Source organism: Choloepus didactylus, chromosome 25, assembly GCF_015220235.1.
Source record: "Choloepus didactylus isolate mChoDid1 chromosome 25, mChoDid1.pri, whole genome shotgun sequence".
Classification (NCBI taxonomy): domain Eukaryota; kingdom Metazoa; phylum Chordata; class Mammalia; order Pilosa; family Megalonychidae; genus Choloepus; species Choloepus didactylus.
This window is the reverse complement of record NC_051331.1, coordinates 5,688,275-5,709,155: the sequence shown is the minus strand read 5'-3', so window position 1 is coordinate 5,709,155 and position 20,881 is coordinate 5,688,275. Positions and strand designations below refer to the sequence as shown.

The 20,881-nt window shown below is 53.6% G+C and overlaps 1 protein-coding gene across 1 annotated transcript in view; it reads left to right on the top strand.

Annotated features, from left to right (window-relative positions):
* The first annotated feature begins 281 nt into the window (after positions 1 to 281).
* Positions 282 to 20,881, top strand: part of COL5A3 (collagen type V alpha 3 chain) — a 38,137-nt gene continuing 17,537 nt past the window's right edge. The window contains exons 1-32 of the mRNA XM_037818398.1: positions 282 to 488; positions 4,361 to 4,522; positions 4,615 to 4,804; positions 4,880 to 5,036; positions 5,815 to 5,919; positions 6,246 to 6,398; positions 8,296 to 8,412; positions 8,515 to 8,661; positions 9,782 to 9,829; positions 9,912 to 9,953; positions 10,225 to 10,287; positions 10,798 to 10,872; positions 10,970 to 11,053; positions 11,246 to 11,302; positions 11,395 to 11,448; positions 11,633 to 11,686; positions 13,028 to 13,081; positions 13,165 to 13,218; positions 13,412 to 13,465; positions 13,774 to 13,818; positions 13,937 to 13,990; positions 14,130 to 14,174; positions 14,361 to 14,414; positions 14,526 to 14,570; positions 15,551 to 15,604; positions 15,693 to 15,737; positions 15,888 to 15,941; positions 17,202 to 17,246; positions 17,357 to 17,410; positions 17,544 to 17,651; positions 18,079 to 18,132; positions 20,163 to 20,216. Of these exons, the coding sequence (XP_037674326.1) occupies positions 401 to 488; positions 4,361 to 4,522; positions 4,615 to 4,804; positions 4,880 to 5,036; positions 5,815 to 5,919; positions 6,246 to 6,398; positions 8,296 to 8,412; positions 8,515 to 8,661; positions 9,782 to 9,829; positions 9,912 to 9,953; positions 10,225 to 10,287; positions 10,798 to 10,872; positions 10,970 to 11,053; positions 11,246 to 11,302; positions 11,395 to 11,448; positions 11,633 to 11,686; positions 13,028 to 13,081; positions 13,165 to 13,218; positions 13,412 to 13,465; positions 13,774 to 13,818; positions 13,937 to 13,990; positions 14,130 to 14,174; positions 14,361 to 14,414; positions 14,526 to 14,570; positions 15,551 to 15,604; positions 15,693 to 15,737; positions 15,888 to 15,941; positions 17,202 to 17,246; positions 17,357 to 17,410; positions 17,544 to 17,651; positions 18,079 to 18,132; positions 20,163 to 20,216 (2,469 nt within the window). The 5' untranslated portion in view covers positions 282 to 400. The remainder of the gene's footprint in view (positions 489 to 4,360; positions 4,523 to 4,614; positions 4,805 to 4,879; positions 5,037 to 5,814; positions 5,920 to 6,245; positions 6,399 to 8,295; positions 8,413 to 8,514; positions 8,662 to 9,781; positions 9,830 to 9,911; positions 9,954 to 10,224; positions 10,288 to 10,797; positions 10,873 to 10,969; positions 11,054 to 11,245; positions 11,303 to 11,394; positions 11,449 to 11,632; positions 11,687 to 13,027; positions 13,082 to 13,164; positions 13,219 to 13,411; positions 13,466 to 13,773; positions 13,819 to 13,936; positions 13,991 to 14,129; positions 14,175 to 14,360; positions 14,415 to 14,525; positions 14,571 to 15,550; positions 15,605 to 15,692; positions 15,738 to 15,887; positions 15,942 to 17,201; positions 17,247 to 17,356; positions 17,411 to 17,543; positions 17,652 to 18,078; positions 18,133 to 20,162; positions 20,217 to 20,881) is intronic.

Here is a 20,881-nt window from a genome sequence, read left to right as displayed (position 1 = left end):
TCTCCTCGGAGGGGGCCTGTGAGGCGGAAAAGGTTTGGGGGTAAGACTGGGACCCCGAATTCTAGGGTTGGGTGGGAGTGACCCTCCTCCTCCATGGTGGGGTGGGGCCAGAATGACCGAGCTCCTGGCCCGGGGCTCCACGCCCAGCTGGCCAATCAGCGCTCAGGACAAACTTTCCCAACTCCCCCCACCAGCTGTCAGCACCCCCCCCCTCCCCAGCAGCGGCCCCGCCCGGCCCCGCGCTGGAGCGTAGGGAGAGGCCGGGGCGGGGTCTCCAGCAGTCTCCCGTGGATCTCGAGCGGAGCCGGCCGCCGCCGGCGACTTGCACGGAGCCCGTGGAGCCCCTGCGCCCCGCAGCCGACCCGTCCGGCCACCCGCGTTGCGCGTGGGTCCTTCCCGAATGGGGAGCCGCCCGGGCCGGGGCCAGCCGCCCGCCGGCCTCTGCCTGCTCCTGGCGGCGCTGCAGCTTCTGCTCCGGACGCAGGCCGGTGAGCCGGGAAGGAGGAGATGGGGCCGGGAGCGCAGGATCTGGAGAGGTCCTGAAAGACGGGGTGGAGTCGGGAAAAGGGGCGTGCGCGTTGCTGGGTGCCACGGTGCGAGGTGGGGACGCGAGTGCCTGGCTGCGGGCGATTTGTGGGTGTGACAGCTGGGGGGGGGTGGGAGTAGGGGACGGGGAAACGTGTGGCCGTGTTTTACTCGGCAGGTGCGTGGAAATGCATGCAGTATGCAGGTGTGTGTGTGTGTGTGTGTAGCAATGTGTGTGTGGCCATTTGGAGTGAACCCATGTGCGTGTTTGGAGGTGGACAGTGACTATGAACGGGATGATCCCTCCGAGGGTGAGTGTGAGTTGTGGGTGTGCAGGTGTGTCCACGTGTGTGCGGCTGATTTTGAGGATAACCGTGTGTGTGCTGCGGTGTGTGACTGTGTGGTTCTGGGTGACACTGATAGGGGTGCGGTTGTGATTTGGGGAGGCTAACTAATTACCTGTCATTCTGAGGGTGATGGTGAGTGGGGGGCAAGTGTGGGAGGAGGCTGTTCGGGGGTCCAGAGTTCCCTTTTCGTCTCCCCATTTGGTTTCAGCCCGATCACCCTCTCCTCCCTCTGCCCCAAATTGGCGCGCGTCCACCCCGTGCGCCCCTCCACTGCCCCCTCCCCACCCCCTCCCCGCGCTCCCCAGGGCCGGGATCAGCACCACGGACAGGGCCCCCGGGAGGGCTGCGGAGAGGGGCGAGGCCGGGCGGGGCCCAGGGCGGGGCGGGGCGGAGCGCGGGCGGGGGCGGGAGTGGAAGTCGCTCCCCAGCCCCCCAGCTGCGCGAAGCCAGGGTGTTTTTCCCGAGGAATTTCTCAGGGGCCCCCTAGGAGTCCCGGGGGCCGCGGGACGGGTGAGTCAGCGCTGACGCACGCCCAGCTGTGAGCCTCTGGCTGCGCGCCGCGCCCCCACCCCGCAGGGTTCGGGGTAGGGGGGCGTCCCAGAGTTGGGCGTCCCGGAAGTCCCTCCCTAAGGCGAGCTCAGTCCCTCCGACACACACGCACGCACACACATACCACTCTCTCATTTTCTCTGGGCTCCGGAGAGGTGTCTGCCCACGTGGATAATCCTAGATTGGCCTATGCCCCATTCCCATGCTCCCATATCCACGTGGTGGTGCAATCTCACGCATCCATTAGGAATTAAAGTCCCCCGGGGACACCGGTGCCCACGCCCACACAGCCCCATCACACGGTCTGGCTTTTGCCATCCTCCTACACTTTCTTGCACACATGCATCCCCTGGCACACAGGCAAACAGTCAAAATTTACAACCCAGCACCCATTCGCTGGCTGGCTCATAATTACACACTCCCATCACAAGTCTCAGCCCTTGCAATCACGGATTCACCAAACCGCCTTGGCCCCAATTCACAGGGTCGCATGGCACTTTCCAACAACCCCACCTGATTTCACCAGCGCAGGTCAAATACTTCCACCCGGTGACATGCCAACACATCACACGCTCGGCTGTTCCCCGATTCATTCAGAGTCACACTCTTTGGCACAATCTTGCTCACACCATAGCACGTGCACACACCTATGCTCTCCTACACACCTGGGGGAATACCAACCATGTCCCAGCCTGATCCCTGCCTACCTCCCTTCACATCCCCGAACCCACCCGGTGTCTCCCTGGTGCCCTGGGCAGGACAGGGAAAGAGTCTGTGGGGTAAGCAGCCTGGGTTCCTGGCAGCCCCCCACCCCTCTGACCCTGCAAGCGGGTCTCAATGCCTCTTGTGTGTCTCCTTGTCACAAAGCCAGCAGTGCAAAGAAAGGGCAGTCAGTTTCTGAAAGGTCATTACAGACCGGGCACAAGACTGAAGCAGGAGGGATTTGGGTTAGATGCTGGGAAGGACTTTTTAAATGCGAATGGGCAGTGGTTGCCTGCACAGAGGCTGGGGCCTGGGTGGGGTGGAGGAGAGCCTGGGAGGGCCACATGGGGTGGGGGTCAGGAATCTCAGCCCTCCCCTGGGTCTCCCCTGGAGAGGGGCCAGCTGGAATGAGTTTTCCATGAGGGAAGTGACCCTTGTGGTCAGCAGAGCCTGGGAGTCTGGTTCTCAGCCCCGGGGGGCTGTAACCCAAATAACCTTAATGATAGCCGGGCCACAGAACAGGCAATTAGAGATGGGGTGGGGTGGGGGGCTGGAGAGAGAGAGACAGACAGGGAGAGCAATCCACACTCAGACTCAGAGAGAGAGAGAGAGAGAGAGAGAGAGAGAGAGAGAGAGAGAGAGAGAAGGAGAGAGGGAGAGAGAGATCCATCCATAGATAACTATATCTAAGTTATCTCTCTCTCTCTCTCTCTCTCTATCTGAGAACATAAGAGACAGAGACAGAGAAAGAGCAAGAAAAAGAGATTGATTTGGAGTTGGACACAGAGAGAGACATGGAAAGACTGACACTGAAAGTGGGACAGAGAGAGGGTGGGGAGGGGGAGAGGAGAGAGAAGGAGCAGAGGGAGGGTTGGGGACAAAGGGGGAGCAGAGGCTAGAACAGGTCTCTGTGAATCTGGAGAATTAGTGTCCAGACCCAGGGGAACTGGGATGGTTGTGGGGGAGTGTCCCTCATCCAAGCCCCTATCTCTCCCAAGTCTGGCCCCCTACCCCAGCTCCCAATGGTGAGGTCAGCAGAGCCACCCCTGGGAGGTGAGGTCACAGCAGATTTGGCAGAATCTGGCTCCTGCCAAGAGGCTGGGTCAGGGGGTCAGTGGGGCAGGCGGTGAGGGGAGAGGGCAGAAGATCGGGCAGAGGCTTTGGGCCCAGGGGAAGCCCTCCCCCCCACTCCTGCCCAAGCCATGTGGTTCCACTTAGCGCTGGCCTGGCTGCCTGGGGCTGGGCTGGTGGGATGGCCTCCATTAGATTCTGGTGGGGCCAGACAACTCTCTTCCTTTGCTGAAATGAGAGAGGAAGAGGGTCAGAGGTAGGAGGCCAGGGGCTTATCAGAGTGAGGTGGACAGAAGGAGGAGATCAGAGAGGGAGATCATGTGGAGGGGTTCTGGGGTAGGCAGAGGCTGGAGACCAGAGGAGGCAATCAGGGAGAAGTCAGAGGAGGGAGGTCGAAAGGGGAGATGGAGGGAAGAGGTTGGGATCAGACAGAGGCAGGAGGAGAGAGAGGGGATGGTAAGAGGGGTATCCAGAAGGAGAAATCAGTGAGGATGATCAGAGGGAGAAGGTCAGTGGGGGAAGTCAGACGGAGGAGATCCGAAGTGGCAGTGATCAGAGGTAGGAGGTCATAGGAAGGAGTTCAGAGGTTGTGGCGGTCAAAGGGAGAAGGTCGTGATGGAGGTCAAGCAGGAGGACAGAAGCAAGAACTCAAGGGAGGTGGCAGTCAGGCTAATCAGAGGGAGGAGGTCAGCCATGGCGGTGGTTGGAGGGAGGAGGCCCTAGTGGGGAGACGGGGTGGGAGAAGAACATAAACAAGGAGCCCCTGCTCTCCAGGCGGGTTTCCCCTGGCAAGGGGGCTCCAGGCTCAGGAAGCAGCCCCAGAGAGCTGGTGTGGGGGAGAGGGGGAGGGAGGACAGTCTGGCTCTGGGGCTCCGGCCAGGAAGCTTTGATTCATCCTAGAACTAGGTCAGCTTTTTTTCTCACCAAAAACCAAGAGAAGGAAAAGCAGAGGTCAACAGACTGATGAGCCCGGAACAGCTGTGGGGTGGGGGTGTTAGAGCTGGTCTGGAGCCTGCTGCTTCTCTCTGAACCACAAATAAGGAGGTGGGGGTGGAGTGGGGTGGGAGAATGGGGGGGCGGAGCTGCACCTCCCGAAACTTGAGCCACTCACATGGAGTCCTGGGCTTGCTCTAACAGCCTCCCCCCTCCCCTGCTTCTCTCTGCAGCAGACCCCGTGGACGTGCTCAGGGCCCTGGGAGTGCGGGGGTCCCAGGCTGGGCTCCCCGAGGGGCCTGGTTTCTGTCCCGAGAGGGCCCCGCAGGGTGACCGGGCATTCCAGATGGGCAAGGGCAGCACGCTCGGTGTCCCCACATCGGAGCTTTTCCCAGGTGAGTCGAGGCAGGAGGGGTTGGGGTTAATTCTGGGAGCATGGGTCAGCTGTCAGGTTATCTGAGCCACCCCTTTCCCTCCGGCTGCCCAGATGGACACTTTCCTGAGAACTTCTCTGTGATGATCACTCTGCGGAGCCACCCAGCCAGCCAGTCCGTCCTTCTGTCTATTTACGATGAGAAGGGTGTCCGGCAGCTGGGGCTGGCTCTGGGGCCGGCTCTGGGCCTCCTAGGCAACCCTTTCAGCCCCCTCCCTCAGCAGGTCAATCTCACAGACGGCAGGTGAGTGCAGAGAGGGTGGACATCCAAGAAGGGCTGGGGTGACAAGCACCCCCCCACTGAGGCTGTCCCCCACAGGTGGCACCGTGTAGCTGTCAGTGTAGAAGGTGGGACGGCGATTCTGGTGGCCGACTGTGAACCCCAGCCCCCCGTGGTGGGCCAGGGGCCTCGACTCATCAGCACAGCTGGACTCACGGTGCTGGGAACCCAGGATCCAGGGGAGGAGAATTTTGAGGTATGTTTTTTGTGATGGGGAAACTGAGGCAGGGAACTGGCTGGGGGAGGGAGTTTTCCTCCTGACTCAGGAGAAGAGATTGGAGAAGGGAGATGTCAGGCTTCAGCGTAGTCCCGGAAGCTGAGAGAAGAGAGCACCATGCTGTGTGTGTCATCGATCACAGCATGGGATTGTGAGGCTGTAGAGCCACAGAACATGGCCTGTTGTGGGAGGATACGGTTGTAACGTGTGACGGTGAGACAGGGGCATTTGCCTGTCACAGAGGAGGATGGACATGAGGCTACATGTTTGTAATGTGTACTGAGGTGGTTGTGCTGGTGTGTGATTTTGTGCGAGGCGGCTGTGACATTGAGTGCCGGAGAGGCGCGTGGGGCTGTGGCTGTGGGATGGATGGGTTTTGAGCTGGTGACTGTGCTGTGGGTCACCTCCAGGAGGCTGGGGAGTGTGTCTATCTTGTTCCTCTCCTCATCCCAGTATTCTAGAAGGTTCCCTAGCACTGTGTACCTGAGAGTGAAGGAATGGACTTGCTTTTGGTGTGACAGATGTTATGGGGTGTGGTTTGCGATGGTGAATTTGCGTGACCCCGATACTCTTTCCTTCTCTCAATTTCAGTGGGTAGAGGGGTCTCCGGGGCTGTGCCAGATCTACCCCCTTCTTACACTCGGGGTGCTCTGGGTGGGGAAACGCCAAGCCTTGGAGCTGGGAGGTGGGCAGTGTTATGTCGGGGGATGGGAAGACAGAGTCAGTCGGTTCCCCCCTTCCCACACCCCAACTCTAGGGAGATATTCAGGAGCTGCTGATATCCCCAGACCCTCAGGCCGCCTTCCAGGCCTGTGAGCTGTACCTTCCTGGCTGTGACGACCTGGACCCCCCAACCACAGGGGTGAGTGAGGGGCTGCATCACTCCTGACCTGAAGTCACTGGCTGAGTCATGCCTGGCTCCAGATTTCAGGAATGAATGAACTCTGACCTCTAAGCATGACCTCTGACCTCAAACAGATCCCAGGCATCAGTCACCATTGACCTAAAGTTACATAACCGAGTGACCCTAGACTCCAGGTCACATGATTGACCTTGACGCCTGGTCACAGGGCTGATTGACCTCTGACCTCAAAACACAGGACCAGTGGACCCCTGTGAACTCTCCCGCCAACAAGAGGATGGGAAGTTGCAGGGGGGCTCTGGATCTGATTGGGCCCCTCTTCCTAGGCTCCCCAGCGTGAGCCAGAAACCTCTTCCCCTCGACGGAAGGGGAAGGGGAAGGGGAAGAAAAAAGGACGAGGTCGCAAGGGGAAGGGCCGGAAGAAAAAAAATAAGGAAACGATGACCCTGGTTCCCCCTCCTGGCTTCCTGGAGAACCAGGTAAGGGATGTGACCTTTCACCTCTGCTCTTTTATCACCTGACTTCTGATGGCAGGTCATCACCGATCCTTGGTCCTTTATCCACGGTCCCTGACCTCTGGCCTCTCTTGACTTACTAGGGGTTCACTTGTTGGGGACATTGATCAGGGTTGTTATTCATTGGGAAAGCCATTGATTGGGGCACTATTTGGTCTCCCTGATAGGTATCATTGGTTGAGGGTCACTGTAAGGGAATATTGATTGAGGTCAATGTTTGGAGAGTTACTAGTTGGGTCACTGTTGGAAGTCAATGATAGGGTGTTACTGGCATCACTAGTTTAGGGCTGAAGTTGGAAATTGTTTCAGTTTGCTAAAGCTGCTGGAATGCAATATACCAGAAATGGGTTGATTTTTATAATGGAAATTTATTAGTTTACAAATTTATAGATTGAAGGTCATGAAAGTGTCCAAATTAAGGCATCAAGAGGAAGATACCTTATCTGAGGAAAGGCAGCTGACGTTCGGGGTCCCTCTGTCATATAGGAAGGCACATGGGGATGTCTGCTGATCTCCTCCCACCTTCAAGTTTCAAAATGACTCTCTGAGCTCCTGTGGGTCCTCCTTCCTTCTCCCAGGGCAAACTTTGGATTACATCTCTCAGCTTCTCTGAGCTCTCTCCAAAATGTTTCTGCCTTTTATCCTCTCATAGAGAACTCCAGCAAGGGGATTAGGACCCAGCTTGAATGGGTGGGGTCATATCTCCATGGAAAACCTAATAAAAAGGTCCCACCCTCAATAGTCTGCCTCCACAAGATTGGATTAAAAGAGCATAGGATTTTCTGGGATACATAATAGATTCAAACCAGCACAACAGTGATTGATGGGGTTCATCAGTTGGGAGAATTCTTGGTTAGGGGTCATTGGTGGGGGATCCCCGGTTGGAAGGCACTAGTGGGGTCACTGATGGGTATCATTGATTGGGGTCAGCAGTTGGAGGATGACTTGAAGGGAATCATGGATGGGGTCATTAGTTTGGGAGTCCCTGTGGGTTTTTAGTTTGGGAGTCATCAATGCTTGGTTTGGGGATCACTGGTGGGGATCATTAGTTGGAGGCCACTAGTTAGGCATTACTGTGGCGTGTCATTGGTTGGGGCCACTGGATTGGAGAGTAATTGGCTGGGGCCATTGATGGAGATCATTAATTGGGAGGTCATTCATGAGTCACTGGTTGTAGGAATAATTAGGTGGGGGCCACTGATATGGGTTATTAGTTGGGGGTATCACTGGTTTGGAGTCCTTGGTGGGGGTCATTGATTGGGGTTCTTGTTGGGTTGTCACTGGTTGCATTACCTCTGCTCTCAGCATCAGTGGAGGTAAAGAGGTTTTCACTTCAGGCCCGGGACATGGACCTGCCACTCTCCAGCCCGCTCCTCAACACTAGCCGCTCACCTGGGCCCCCACCGCCCTCTTCCTCTGCCTTGACCCAGTTCCTCTGCAGCTGTCTAGAGAGGAGCTCCAGCTCCCTCTCCAGCTGTGGTCTGCCTGGCTGATCACTCAGCTCTGCCTTGTGAGAGGATGTGTGGTGTAGGCTTCTGGGACTCTGGTCCTGCGTCCTGAACCTTGACTCTGACTATGGAGCTCTGCTTCCCAGGCCTCTGGGATCTGGCCTAGGGCTACTCTTCCTCCATCCATGATGGTTCTCCTGCTGGCTGCCTTGGTCCAGCCAGCACACCTTTGCCTCCAGTGGCCACCCCTCTACCCCACACCCCTCTGATGTTCCTTGGGAATCCTTCTCTGTCCTCCTCCCCAGACTGGGAGCTCCCAGGGGCAAGGCCTGTCTCCTCTTTTACCTCCCTTTTGTCTTGATTGGCCTGACTCCTGGACTCCAGATTTTACACTCCCACTGTCCCTGCTCCAGACTGCTGCTGACATTCCTAAGACCAAGGTGCCAGCCCCAACTCTGCCTCCGACCCCCGTGTCCCCTTTGGTCATCACCACCACTGTCACCATTGGCCGCAATGTCAGCATCCTAGAGGTCAGTGGGAAGTGGGTGGGGCTCAACAGGGGCATACCTGGGTGTGTGTGGTAGAGAATGAGGAGCACAGGAGCAAACTTTGGTGTGTTCTAATGTCCTCAGGGAGGTGTGGACCCTGACAGTGGAACTGAGCTGGGGATATTGGAGAATGATGCTTCCGTGGAGGACGGGAAAGGAGGTGGCTCCGCCATGGGCCCCGTCTTCCGGGCAGCAGAGCATCCATTGAGGACCGAGTTCCAGATCTTTCCTGTGAGTCCAGATGGCTGGGTTAGGTGCAAGGGAAGGGAGACACATGCTCTCTTGCTTTGTGCTTATCTTGCCTAGACTGTCTTTCCACCACCCTAGTAGAGTCGATAAATATTTATTGAACACCCACAGTGTGACAGGCACTGTGCTAACGGATGACTGTGTGGGTAGGGGGATGAGTTTGGCTCTTAGTCTAAGTGCGACAGAAAGCCACTTGTGATGCAACGTGATCTGTCTTGCAGCCTTAGAAGCTCCCTCTGGCTGCTGAGTGGCATATGGACTGTAGGGGGAACCAGAGGGTCAGCAGGGAATCCTGTAGTCTAGGAGAGTGAAAGAGAGTGATGGCATGGGGATGGAGAGACGTGGGTGGATTTGGGACATGCTCCTTTTTGGACTTGTTGCTGGAGGTGTAGACAGATACAAGAATGACTGGGCAATTGCATGGTGGAAACTTGATTAAGATGGGAAGTCTGAAGGAGGGGCAGATGGAGAATGTCCCGGGATCCCATTTTGGATGTGCCAAATAGAGATGTCAAGTCTATGGTTGGCTAGAAGATTCTGGAATTTGGGGGAGATGGTCTAGGCTGGAGATAATGACCTGGGACTCATCAGCGGAGCAATGGGCCTTCAGCCAAGAGATTGGATGAAATTGCCTAGAAAAATAACACAAAGAAAAGGCCCAGGCTCTAGCCTTGGCATGAGGCAAGACAGGGGGAGATTAATCATAACCAACCTGCCCTGAGTGCTCGTGCTGGGCCAAGCATCGATTTAACTCATTCATCTTCATGTGGGATATATATAATCATCATTCACCTACTGACTTTACAGATGAGGTCAGAAGAGCTGAGTACGTTGCTCGACATCATCACTCAGCTAGTAAGTGACAGATCCATGATTAGGGCCTGGCAGCCATGCTGTAGAGTTCATGCCCTTCACCTTGACAAGGCATTGCTAGATTGATGCTAGAGGCCGAGATGATGAATGCATACTGGCTGGAGAAAGAATGGCTGGAGCAGCTCCGAGGATGGATCCTGCATGGGGTGGGAGGGAGAAGGGATTGAGAAGACAAGTGTGAAGTAGCTGAGCCTCACATCTCTTTTTTCCTCCATTCACTGTACCTCAGGGTGCTGGACAGAAGGGAGAAAAAGGAGAACCAGCAGTGATTGAAAAGGTGAGGGGACCTGGGGCTGGGAGGGGGCAGTGAGAGGTCTGAGTTAGGATGTGGGGGGAGTCACACTCTTCTCTCCGTTCAGGGACAGCAGTTTGTGGGACCTCCAGGAACTCCAGGACCCCAAGTGAGTCATGACTGTGCTTCTCTCTTCCTGCCTTTCACTTCCAATTAAGGGTGTTTGTGCTCCTGGAATGGGAAGTTGGGGTGCTCAGTGGAGGAGTCAAAATGGAGGAGTGGTTGGGGTGTAAAGATGGGGGTTGATGTGGATCAGGGATGGCTCAATGGTGGGGTAGAGACTGAGGGGTCAACATGGGGCCAGGGTCAGTGGAGGTCCGGATGTCAGCTTGGCTCAAAACTTGTGCTTCCATGATCTGTTGTTTCTCTGTGCCGAATAGGGGGTGGTTGGCCCCTCAGGCCCTCCTGGCCCCCCAGGATTCCCTGGTGACCCCGGGATACTGGTAAGAGGCTCCCCTTGGGGTGTATCCATCTGGGGAGTGAGGTTTCGGGTTGCGGAACTGAGGTTGGGAGCATGGATGTCTGAGGGGCTGGAGACACTGTTCTGGGACTGGAACTGATTCATCTGCCTGCTCTCTTTCCCCACCTATGAATTCTCTCTGGCTCCTCTTCTGTCTTGGGGGGGCCTATTCCCTGATTTTCTCCTTATGTCTGTCTCTATATCTGAGTGTCTTTCATTTCTGTTTTCTTCCTTATGTCTTTGTGTCTCTGGCTCTTTACCTCTCTTCTGTCTCTTTCTCCATCTCTCTGTCTTTATCTGTTTTTCTCTGCCACTTTCTATGACTCTCTCACACTCCATCTTTCTATCTTCCTGCCACCACCTCTTTGTCTCTTCCTCTCTCCACCTCTCTGCCTCCATCCTTCTCCATCTCTCTCCTTCTCTCCCTCTCCCCGTTCCTCTCCATCTCTATGTCCCTTCTCTGTCACCTCCTGCCTCTGTCTCCCCGCCTCAGGGCCCTGCTGGCCTCCCAGGGATCCCTGGCACTGACGGGGTCCGGGGCCTCCCAGGCACTGTGATTGTGATGCCGGTAAGAAGGAGCTGGGGTGGCACAGCCCTGGGGGTGGAGTGCTGACCCAGGAGTGGGCCTTTCCTCGAGGATCCCCTCACCATGAGTTGCTCCCCAGTTCCAGTTTGCAAGCAGCTCCCTCAAAGGACCCCCAGTCTCCTTCCAGCAGGCCCAGGCTCAGGCAGTCCTGCAGCAGGCTCAGGTGAGTGGTGGGATAATCAGGGGACTAACAGGGTGTAATAAGAGGACAGCTGGGAGAATGACAGGGATGGGAGAGCAATCAAGGGTTGGTCAGGAGACAGGGGGATGTTTGTCTCCTGAAGATGCTTTTGTGGAGGGGGCTTTGGTGGTCCTGTGGGAGACTTGACACTCTGTTCCTCTCTTGTCTCTCCAGCTCTCCATGAAGGGCCCACCTGGCCCAGTGGGGCTCACTGGGCGGCCAGGTCCTGTGGTGAGTAAGGGGGATGCAAGGAGCAGGGGGTTGCATCAGTGGAGAAGGGTCTCCTGCCTCTAACTTCATTCCCCCATCTCTCCTCCTCCAAGGGTCTCCCTGGATATCCAGGTCTGAAGGGAGAAGCAGGAGAAATGGGGCAACAGGTGAGATTGCTGGGAGTGGAAACAGGGTTGGAATGGAGGGGTCTTTCCTGGGAGCCATGGTTGGGGAGAATGCTGAAGGGGAGGAGAATAGCTTTGCAATTATTGCTATTCCTATGAAATGGTTTAAGATAAATCCCTTCTCCTCATTATTCTCCTTTCCTTTCTCCTTTCCTGTCTCTTACAGGGTCCCCGAGGTCTCCAGGGCCCTCCTGGACCCCCTGGCCGAGAGGGCAAGATGGTGAGTGACTCCTAGGACCCCAGGTCACCACTTGTCTATCTCTCAACACCCAACATGAGCCTTGGCCCCATGCCCCAGCATCTCCTGGTGTCATTGGTGGGATCAGAGCTCTGAGGATAGGGAATGGCAGCTCTGGCTCTTTGAGTTTATAACAAAGGGCTCTGGCCAGGTCAGAGAATTATGGAGGATTTGCCAGAGGGAGTGATGCTTGAACTGAGATCTGAAGTACAGGCAGAAACTAGGAGAAAGAAGAGAATTCCAGGCAGAAGGAGCAGCATGTGCAAGAGTGGGAGTGTCGTGGCCGGCGGGTTGGGGGGAAATGACCAATAAGACAATTCCAGATAGTTACAAGTGCAGTGGGGAACATCCCACAGGGTGATTAATGGAGGCCAAAGATGGCTTTTCTTAATTTTGGTGATGGTGGTGACTTGAATTAGAGCCAGGGCACTGGGGATAAAGAATAATTGGTGAAACAAGCCAGGCATAAAAGGACAAATACGGTATGATCTTGCATCTATGAAATAAGCAGAATATGCACATTTATGGAGTCAGAAATTCAGAAACTAGACTACAGGTTACCAGGGGCTGAGGTGGGGGTAGGGAATGGGGAATTAATGCCTCATTGGTACAGTTTCTGTTTGGGGTGATGGATGGAGAAGTTTTGTTCTTGGACAGTGGTGATGGTAGCACAAAGATGTGAATGCAATTAACACCACTGTATTGTATATGTGAAAGCAATTAAAATGGGAAATTTTAGGTTGTGTCTATATTACCAGAATTAAAAAAACAAACAACCGAACATAGAACTGTATGATACAAAGAGTGAAACAATGTAAACTATGGACTATAGTTAATAAAATTATTATAATATTGGTTCGATTGTAACAAACGTACCACACACTAACGCAAAATGTTGATAAGAGGGAGAACTGTGTGTGTGGGTGTGTGGGTGTGTGTGTGGGGATACGGTAACTCTGTACTATCTGCGTGATTTTTCTGTCAACCTGCAACTGCTCTAAAAAAAGAATCAAAAAAGAAAAGAAAATACAGGCTTTAAAAAAATGGATGAGTTTGAGTTTTTTTTAACCTCTTGGGAGGTTAACTTGGTACTAAAACAACCCTAGCATGGCTTTGTGGAAGATGCTCAATACATGTTAGTAGGTATCTTGATGATGTTGATAATAATGTCACTGAATCTCTAATTTTGGGGAGGGGTACAAGGGAGGTAGATTCTTTTTTTTTGAGGTGTGAGAATTTAATGTCACAGGAAGGTAGGATGCTTTGAGTGTGGGCTCCAAGAAGTTGACTCTTGCTTGGCCCCTGAGCTCCCCTCTCCCATAGGGTCGCTCTGGAGCTGATGGGGCTCGGGGACTCCCAGGGGACACGGGGCCCAAGGTAGGTAACGGGCCTGGACTGGGACAGGGGCATCATCAGGATCAAGCAGGGGGTCCAGGCTCAGCTGGTGTCTCTTTGGACAGGGTGATCGGGGCTTTGATGGCCTGCCAGGGCTGCCTGGTGAGAAGGGCCAAAGGGTGAGTGTGTGAGGCTGCCCCCAGGCTCAAGCCCCGTTCCCAGTGTTATCGCCCCATCCCTGCCCCCAGTGTCAAAGCATCGGTCACTGTGTCTGCGTCCTCACCTCATGCCTGAGTGCCTTTCCTGGGGGCAGGGGGAGCTGATCTCCACCCCCAAGTTTCTCCTCTGAGCTCCCTTCTGTTCCCACTCCAGGGGGACTTTGGCCATGTGGGGCAACCGGGTCCCCCAGGAGAGGACGGTGAGAAGGTAGGTTTGGGAGAGAGTTAGGGGATGGTTTGGAGGCCAAGGAGCCAGAATGAGAGCGAGAGGAAGAGAGGGGCTGTGGTGGTGGTGGTGGGACTGGATTAGGGGCGAGGTTCTGCACTGGAGGGCCAGAAGACCCCAATGGGGCTCAAAAAGCCAGTTTGAGGACTGGAGACTTCGTGAATTAGGAGGCAAGACCGGGGATGCTCAGTCTGCTGGGCCCCACCTCACATTTGGACTCTGAGATAAGGGAAGATGTTTCTCGGAGGGTTGTACCTCTCCTCTCTCCAAGTGATATTGTTTTCCTGCAGGGAGCCCATGGACCTCTAGGGCCCACTGGCCAGGCTGGGGAGCCGGTGAGTACCAAGGTCCCCTGGACCCCTTGCCTAGTACAGGGGAGGGGAGTCAAGACTCTTAGGGCCCCAGAACAGGGCTCAGATATGATGCAGGGTTAATACTCCCACTTTCTTGCAGGGTCCCCGAGGACTGATTGGTCCCAGGGGCTCCCCCGGTCCCCCAGGACGCCCGGTGAGTACATGCCTGTCTTTTCCTCACCTTTCTCTCTTCTCTGCATGCCCATTTCTGTTGTCTGGACTTTCTGCCCACTCACCTCTCCATCTGCACTCAGACTCTCTCTGTTCTGGTCTCACACTCTCTCTTCCCCCAGGGTATAACTGGAACTGATGGTGCCCCAGGAGCCAAAGGAAATGTGGTGTGTGTCCTGCCCTCTGACTCTTGACCCTTTCTGACACTCTGACCCATGACCCTTCCCTGATCCCTCCTTTTCCCCTTAACTGTCCATATCCTGTCCACTCCTACGAGACCCCATTTCAACTTCACTGACACCTCCCTACGATGATCCTGTCCAGCTTTGCTAAACTTCCCACTTTCTCCGCAGGGTCCTCCAGGAGAACCAGGTCCTCCGGGACAGCAGGGAAATCCTGGGTCTCAGGTTTGTTATCTTTCCCAGTAAGGAGGGAAACATGGCCAGCCAAAGCCTCAGGCCATCTGTCCTTTTCCATGCCTTCCCTGACTCTTTTTTTTTTTTTTTAAATGTCCCCAGGGACTTCCTGGTCCCCAGGGACCCATTGGCATTCCTGGGGAGAAGGTGAGTGACAGCTAACTACTATTTCCTCATCTCTCTCCTTTCAGCTCTGTCTCCAGGAAAAGCTTTCCACCAGGAGGGCGGTGGGTGTGTGGGTTCTTTCCCTTAACCCTGAGGCTCATGATAAACTGTGTCATTCCCTGAACCAGGCCAGAGTTACAAAGTCTCATTGTTGGGGAAGGGGTGGTTGCAAGAAACAGAAACCCACCAAGGCTATTGCACATAAGGAGATATTGTCAGGGTACAGGAGAACCCACAGAAGCCTGCCATGGAAAGTATTTCCCAAGCCATGGGACAGGAAAGCCCTTTCTTTGAGTCCTTGTGGCCTCATCTTTGTTTCTCTGCTCTTCTGTCTCCATTTTCTCCAGCAGACATGCTTCTTTCTGCACAGATCTTACTTTGCTCTCACTCTGCTTTCTATTTCTACATGATCCTGTGTAGCCTCTTGACCGTTTCAGAGCCCGGCTCCCCATGACCTTGTGGATTCTTTGACCAAATCCACCTGATTATAGTTTCTGTGTCTCTTACTTCAAAATTCTGGGGAAGAATCTGATTGGCTTAGCTGGGCCCAGGTGTCCACCTCTGGTTCTGTTGTTCATTTGCAAGACATAGGGGGATCACTTCATGTTTACCAGGGCCCACCCCTCTTCATTGGGAGCTGGGGTAGGAGAAACTTCCAAAGAAAGGAGTGTGGCTGGGAAGCCCCCATTCCAACATGCCTCTCACACTATTTTTAAATCCCTTCTCAACCTTCTCAGAGGCAGAGGATTTCTGAGGCTCAGAGAGGAGAGATGGCTAGCCCAGGGTCACACAGCAAGTCTGACCTGAGCTGGGACTAGATTTCCCAGTCAGTGGGATCTGCTTGTTCTATAACCTTGAGGTAGCTGCAGATCTGAGTAGAGTTGTTCCTGGTAGAGTTCTGGGACCCTGAGACCCTCCGTTTCCCCTCACCCCCAACACACATGCTGTACATCGTCTTTCAGGGTCCCCTTGGAAACCCAGGGATTCCAGGCATCTTAGGAGCTGATGGCCCTCCGGTAAGAGCTGGGTGCTGGGAAAAGGAGGAAGGAGAAGGGATGGCATGGGGATTCGGATGACAACTCTAGGTCCCTGTTTCTTCCTCAGGGTCACCCAGGCCATGAGGGCCCCACGGGAGAGAAAGGGGCCCAGGTGAGTGAGTGATCTGTGGTACATCTGGGTTGGTGATGAGGATCAGTAAGCAGGGCCAGGGGTTAGGGGCTAATAAGGGGAGAGCCATGAGGGGCAACTAGAACCTGGAGGGGAGAAGACAGTGTGGTAATGACCTCATCTCCATCACAGGGTCCACCAGGATCAGCTGGTCCTCCGGGCTATCCTGGACCTCGGGGTGTGAAGGTAGGTGACCCGTGAGGCCTGCAGGTGGTGGGGGTGGTGGGATTCATCAGCACTGGCTTTGGAAATCAAATCAGCTCTACCAGAAATAGAGAATTGTGTATATTACTATGGAGCTCAACAGTCAATGGGCTGCATTGCAGTGTAGTTGGAAGTGGTCAATTGTAGTTGGGAACGGTGAAGCCCACCCACATTCTAGGCCAAACACAATTTCACTGTAAGCACACAAACCACATCCTAGTCCAAGTCAGGACATTGAAGTCACGTGGATGTCCAAGGCAAATTGTCCTACAAGCACAGGGATGCTGGGATAAACCTAAGAGCTACACTGTAGCTAGATAGAGTTGCACTGTGGACCAAGTGTAGGGACATTGGAGTTTATTTCTATATTGTACCTGAGTCCATTGTAGGTTCCTTGTCATTCCAGAACAGACTTTGGTGGTAGCCAAGAGCAGACACTTCACATTTTTGCATTGTAGACAAGCTCAGTTACACCGTAACCAAGAAAGTGGCTATATGGTAGCTGGGCACAGAGTTCTGGTTGGCCAGACTTTAGAGTTACATTGTTGTCAAGCATCCTTACATATAGTTTCAATCTGTGTTGTAGCCAAGTCTATTTCCATCCCATCCAAGACCAGAGAATAATTGTAACCAAGCTCAGCTGCGTTATAATCAAGTGACTTGCAGTATGGCTGGAGACAGGCATGCTGTTTTCCAAAACACAGAGTTACATGGTATCCAAGTACGATTCCATTGTAGCAGCTGAGCTCAGTTATATTGCAGCCAAGTGCAGTTTTCCTGCCTGTGCCCGGAATCTGATGTGAGCAGAGTCCAGGCTTGCACTGACAGTCACGCCAAGCGCAGAGTCACGCTGTAGCCACGACACGAATGGGGAACATTCCTCTGCCTTTAGAATGAGACTGGGGCCTGGAACGCTCGTCTTTCTCCTGCCAGAAGGAATTGTGGACGCGGTGTCCCTGGGAGATAGGAATCAATTGCTTGGAAATTTGGCTTTCTCTGCACACCCCCGCGCAAAAGGCCTGGGGAGGCAGCCAGTGGGAAGAGGGGGGTGTGGGGTGGGGAGGCAGCTCTTGCACACCACATCCTCTTGCTTGGGGGAAAGTTCATTTCCTCCCAGGCTGTCCCCAGCCCTGCTCTAGTTCACCATCCTCTTGGGACCACCCTGGCTGGTTTGGAGCAGGGGATTTAGTTTGGGGCCCTTCTTAAGGCAGGAGGGGGCTTGAGTGCTTTTTTCTTCCTCAGGGCACCTCTGGCAACCGGGGCTTCCAAGGGGAGAAAGGAGAGAAGGTGAGGAGGGAGGATTTTCTTTGGGAGGTTTGGGGAGCCCCAGTAAAGGGGTCCTGGCTGCAGCCCTCCCCTGAAGCCCTGACCTCTGGCCTCTGCTCCTTTCCACCCAGGGAGAGAATGGCTTTCCAGGCTTCAAGGGTGAGGCAGGACCTAAGGGTGACAGGGTAAGACGAGCTCCAGATGAGGGGTCTGGGGGTTCTGGGGGGCTTGGGGAAGGCTGCGATGCGGCGAGCTGGGCTAAGGTATTGAACTAAGGGGGCAGGAATGCCAAAGGGACTGACTTTCTTCTTATTCCAGGGGCACCCTGGACCCCTGGGTCCCCGGGGAGAGGATGGCCCGGAAGGGCTGAAGGGGCAGGCAGGGCTGGCTGGCGAGGAGGGTCCTCCAGGCTCATCTGGGGAGAAGGTGAAAGGACCGTGGTCACCCCCTCCACTTTCCACCCTCTAGCTTCCCATCCTGCAGCCATGGCTTTCCCCAGCCCCTTTGCCTTCTGTTCTTTGCTCATGCAACTCTGATCTCAGAAAGCTGCTTCCAGCCTTGCCATCCTCTTTAATGCCTCAGCTCAGGGTTATGGAGCAATTTCAGGCACATTATCTTATTTTTATCCCCACAACCACCATATGCAAAAAGTAGTTTTTATCCTCATTTTGCAGACAAGGAAACTGAGATTCTGAGTGTTTGGATGCCCCTTGCAGGCAGGAGCCAGGTCTTGAGCCAATGTTTTCCTGATTCCCACTTTCCTGTCCCTCCGCCAGGCTACAGCCATCCCTGGCCCTTTCTCTCTGACCTCCAGGCTGCAATTCCTGACCTTTGTTCTATAATCTCCCTGCAGGGCAAGCTTGGGGTGCCGGGTCTGCCTGGTTATCCGGGTCGCCCAGGTCCTAAGGTAAGGTGCTAGGGGCTGGGATGGACAGGAGCTGGATTCAGACTCTTTAGCCTCTGGGGTTCGAGGCTGTGGTCTTTCCACCCAATGGGTCATTAAGGAAGTTTCAGATCAGACAGACCTGGGCTCCAATACCTACCACTTATTCATTGAATGACCTTGGGCAAGTCTTTGAGCCTATTTCTTTAGAAGCAGAATGAGGCTACAGTAGAATCTACCCCATCAATTTGAATAATAGACCTTGTTGATGATGATAATAATAAAAGTGTAGAATCCCTCTTGCTTTGTGTGATTGAGGTTGGTTTATCAACAAAGTCAGTTGAGGAGGAAAGTCATTAAAAAATACATATCTTACATATCTTGAATAGTTATCATTTGTAAATAAAATATACTCATACAAAAATGTACATTCGCTTGCCAATATTCAGACGGATGAGGCTACTGATTAGACTCAACTTTCGTGCCTAAACCACACCCATATTACATCATCGATAATTTATAGTGTCTATTTATATAGTAGAGCAGGAACTTAAAGATGCTTGGGAAGAAATCTTTGTGCAGAATCCTTCCAGAATTCCATGCCTCTGCCCCCTTGAGCTGGTACAGTTATCTTGCTGACACCTGATTTGACAGCACTATTTTGTTTTTAGTGATTTCCCTTTATATCAAGTCTTTTCCATTTTACTTAGTTTTGATAGACATCTCTCTTCTCCTTTCCATATGTCAACAGCTTTTGTAAAATTTCATTAAATCACTTGACTCTGATAACAAGTACAACTGGCATAAACAGGTTTGGGAATGAACCCCAGGGAACATCACTGAGTATATAATTCAATCTGTATGAGTGGAAGTTCATGGGGTTTGTGAGAGAAGCCTCATAGGCAAGACCAATCAGAGAACCTCAGGCAATGAGCAATGCATTTTGCAGGGGGCATGGTGTGTTGGTTGAGGGGAAATCAGTAATAATAATCCTAAATAATAACTATGGCAGCTAACATTTCTTGAGCACTTAACGATGGCTCTTTCTATCATAAGATATAAAGTATATAAAGCACTTTCTAGGCATTATTTAATCCTCACCAAAACCTGGTAAGGGAGGTATTTTTGACATCTCCAGGTTACAAACAAAGAAACTGATGTTTGGAGGGGTAAAACCACTCGTCCAGGGCCACACAGCTAGTCTAGTGGTGGATCTGGGGTTCAAACTTAGATAAAGCTCTATAAAATTAAATGACACCAGCAAAAACCCTTGGCACAGTGTCTGTAACAAAGAAGGTGCTGGGGGAAGGGGGATTTTGATCAATAGTGGAAGTAGTCATATTGTCAGGTGTGGCTGGTAAGAAACTGATTCCTCAGTAATAAGATATGATATTAATACAAGTGTATGTATGTGTGCATGGGCAGGACTCTTCAAAAGCACAGGGGCCATGGGTACCCACATGGGAAGGGAGGGAAGTGGGGATTGTAGATTCCTCTGATAGCTTCTCTCAGGTTGGGGAGGATCTCCCCAAGATGGTTGGGATGGCCAGGGCTGGAGTCTGTTAGTTGACATGAATTGAGCAGCCACCTGCTATGTGCCGGGCAGTGGGAGATGAGAGCAGCAAGCTGATGTCCTAGTGGGGAGCATTGAATAAATAAGCAGGTGAGTAAGGCCATTTCACTGCAAGCATTAGGGGGACAACAAAATAGGATGATGAGACCAACAGGGGGGTGACTTGGAGGACAGAAGGGTGGCAGAGGACCTCTCGAAGGAGGTGACCTTGGAATGAGATCCAAGTGAATCTTGGGAGCAGAACATTCTAGGCCAAAAGGAACTGGCAGTGCAAAAGCCCTGAGGCAGAAGCACACTGGGGAGCCCAAGAAACAATGAGGAGCCCAGTGCGGCTGTGTGGAGCGAGCAAAGATTGGGAGCAGGAGGAGAGGAGGCAGAGGGCTGCCTTGGAGGAGGCTAGAGCTGGAGGGACCAAGGAAACTTCTGGATTCAGTGGCCTAAAAGGGCCTCCCATCTCTTCTCTGTTTTTTTCTCAACTCAGGGATCTCTCGGATTTCCCGGGCCCTTGGGGCCATTAGGAGAGAAAGGGAAGCGAGTGAGTCATGACGGGGAGGTGCGGGGAGAGAAGGAAGGGCTGGCCAAAGGGGAGCGGCGTGTGTGGCTGTGCATGATCCGGGTGGCTGCGTGTGTCTGGAAGCACGCATGTGCAAGCATGTTCTCACGGGTCGGGCAGGATGTACCTGGTGATACCACACCTGGTATTACCGTGCACGTGTGGGCATGGATAGCAAGCGTCTCTCAGTGTTGATGGGATGGGGTCCGGGTGCTGCAGCCTGCAGACCTGGGGCTGCTAAACAACAGCACAAACCTGCATGGATGTCAGGTGGCTGGGGCATAAGTGGATATGAGGGGCACGGATGCACGTGTGAAAGGATATAAGTATACTCATGTGTACGTGTGTCTCAGTGCATACTGAGTGACTGGATTTGTGCATGCTTTGCATTGCTATGTGCATCTTGCCACCCAGTGTAAACGGACATTGTGCATTTGCACATAATTATGCGTGTATTGCTATGTTGATCAGGTCCGTGTCCCCATGTGAATCCATGCAGTTACGTGTCTCCCCTGGGTGTGTGTGCCTGCAAGGGACTATCACATGACAAGTTATGATGTCTCAACCTGAGGCCATGGATTGCCGAATGCGTCACGGCGATGTGCAGCCGTGCGAGCATGGCCGTGACAAATGGGTGGCTGTGTGGG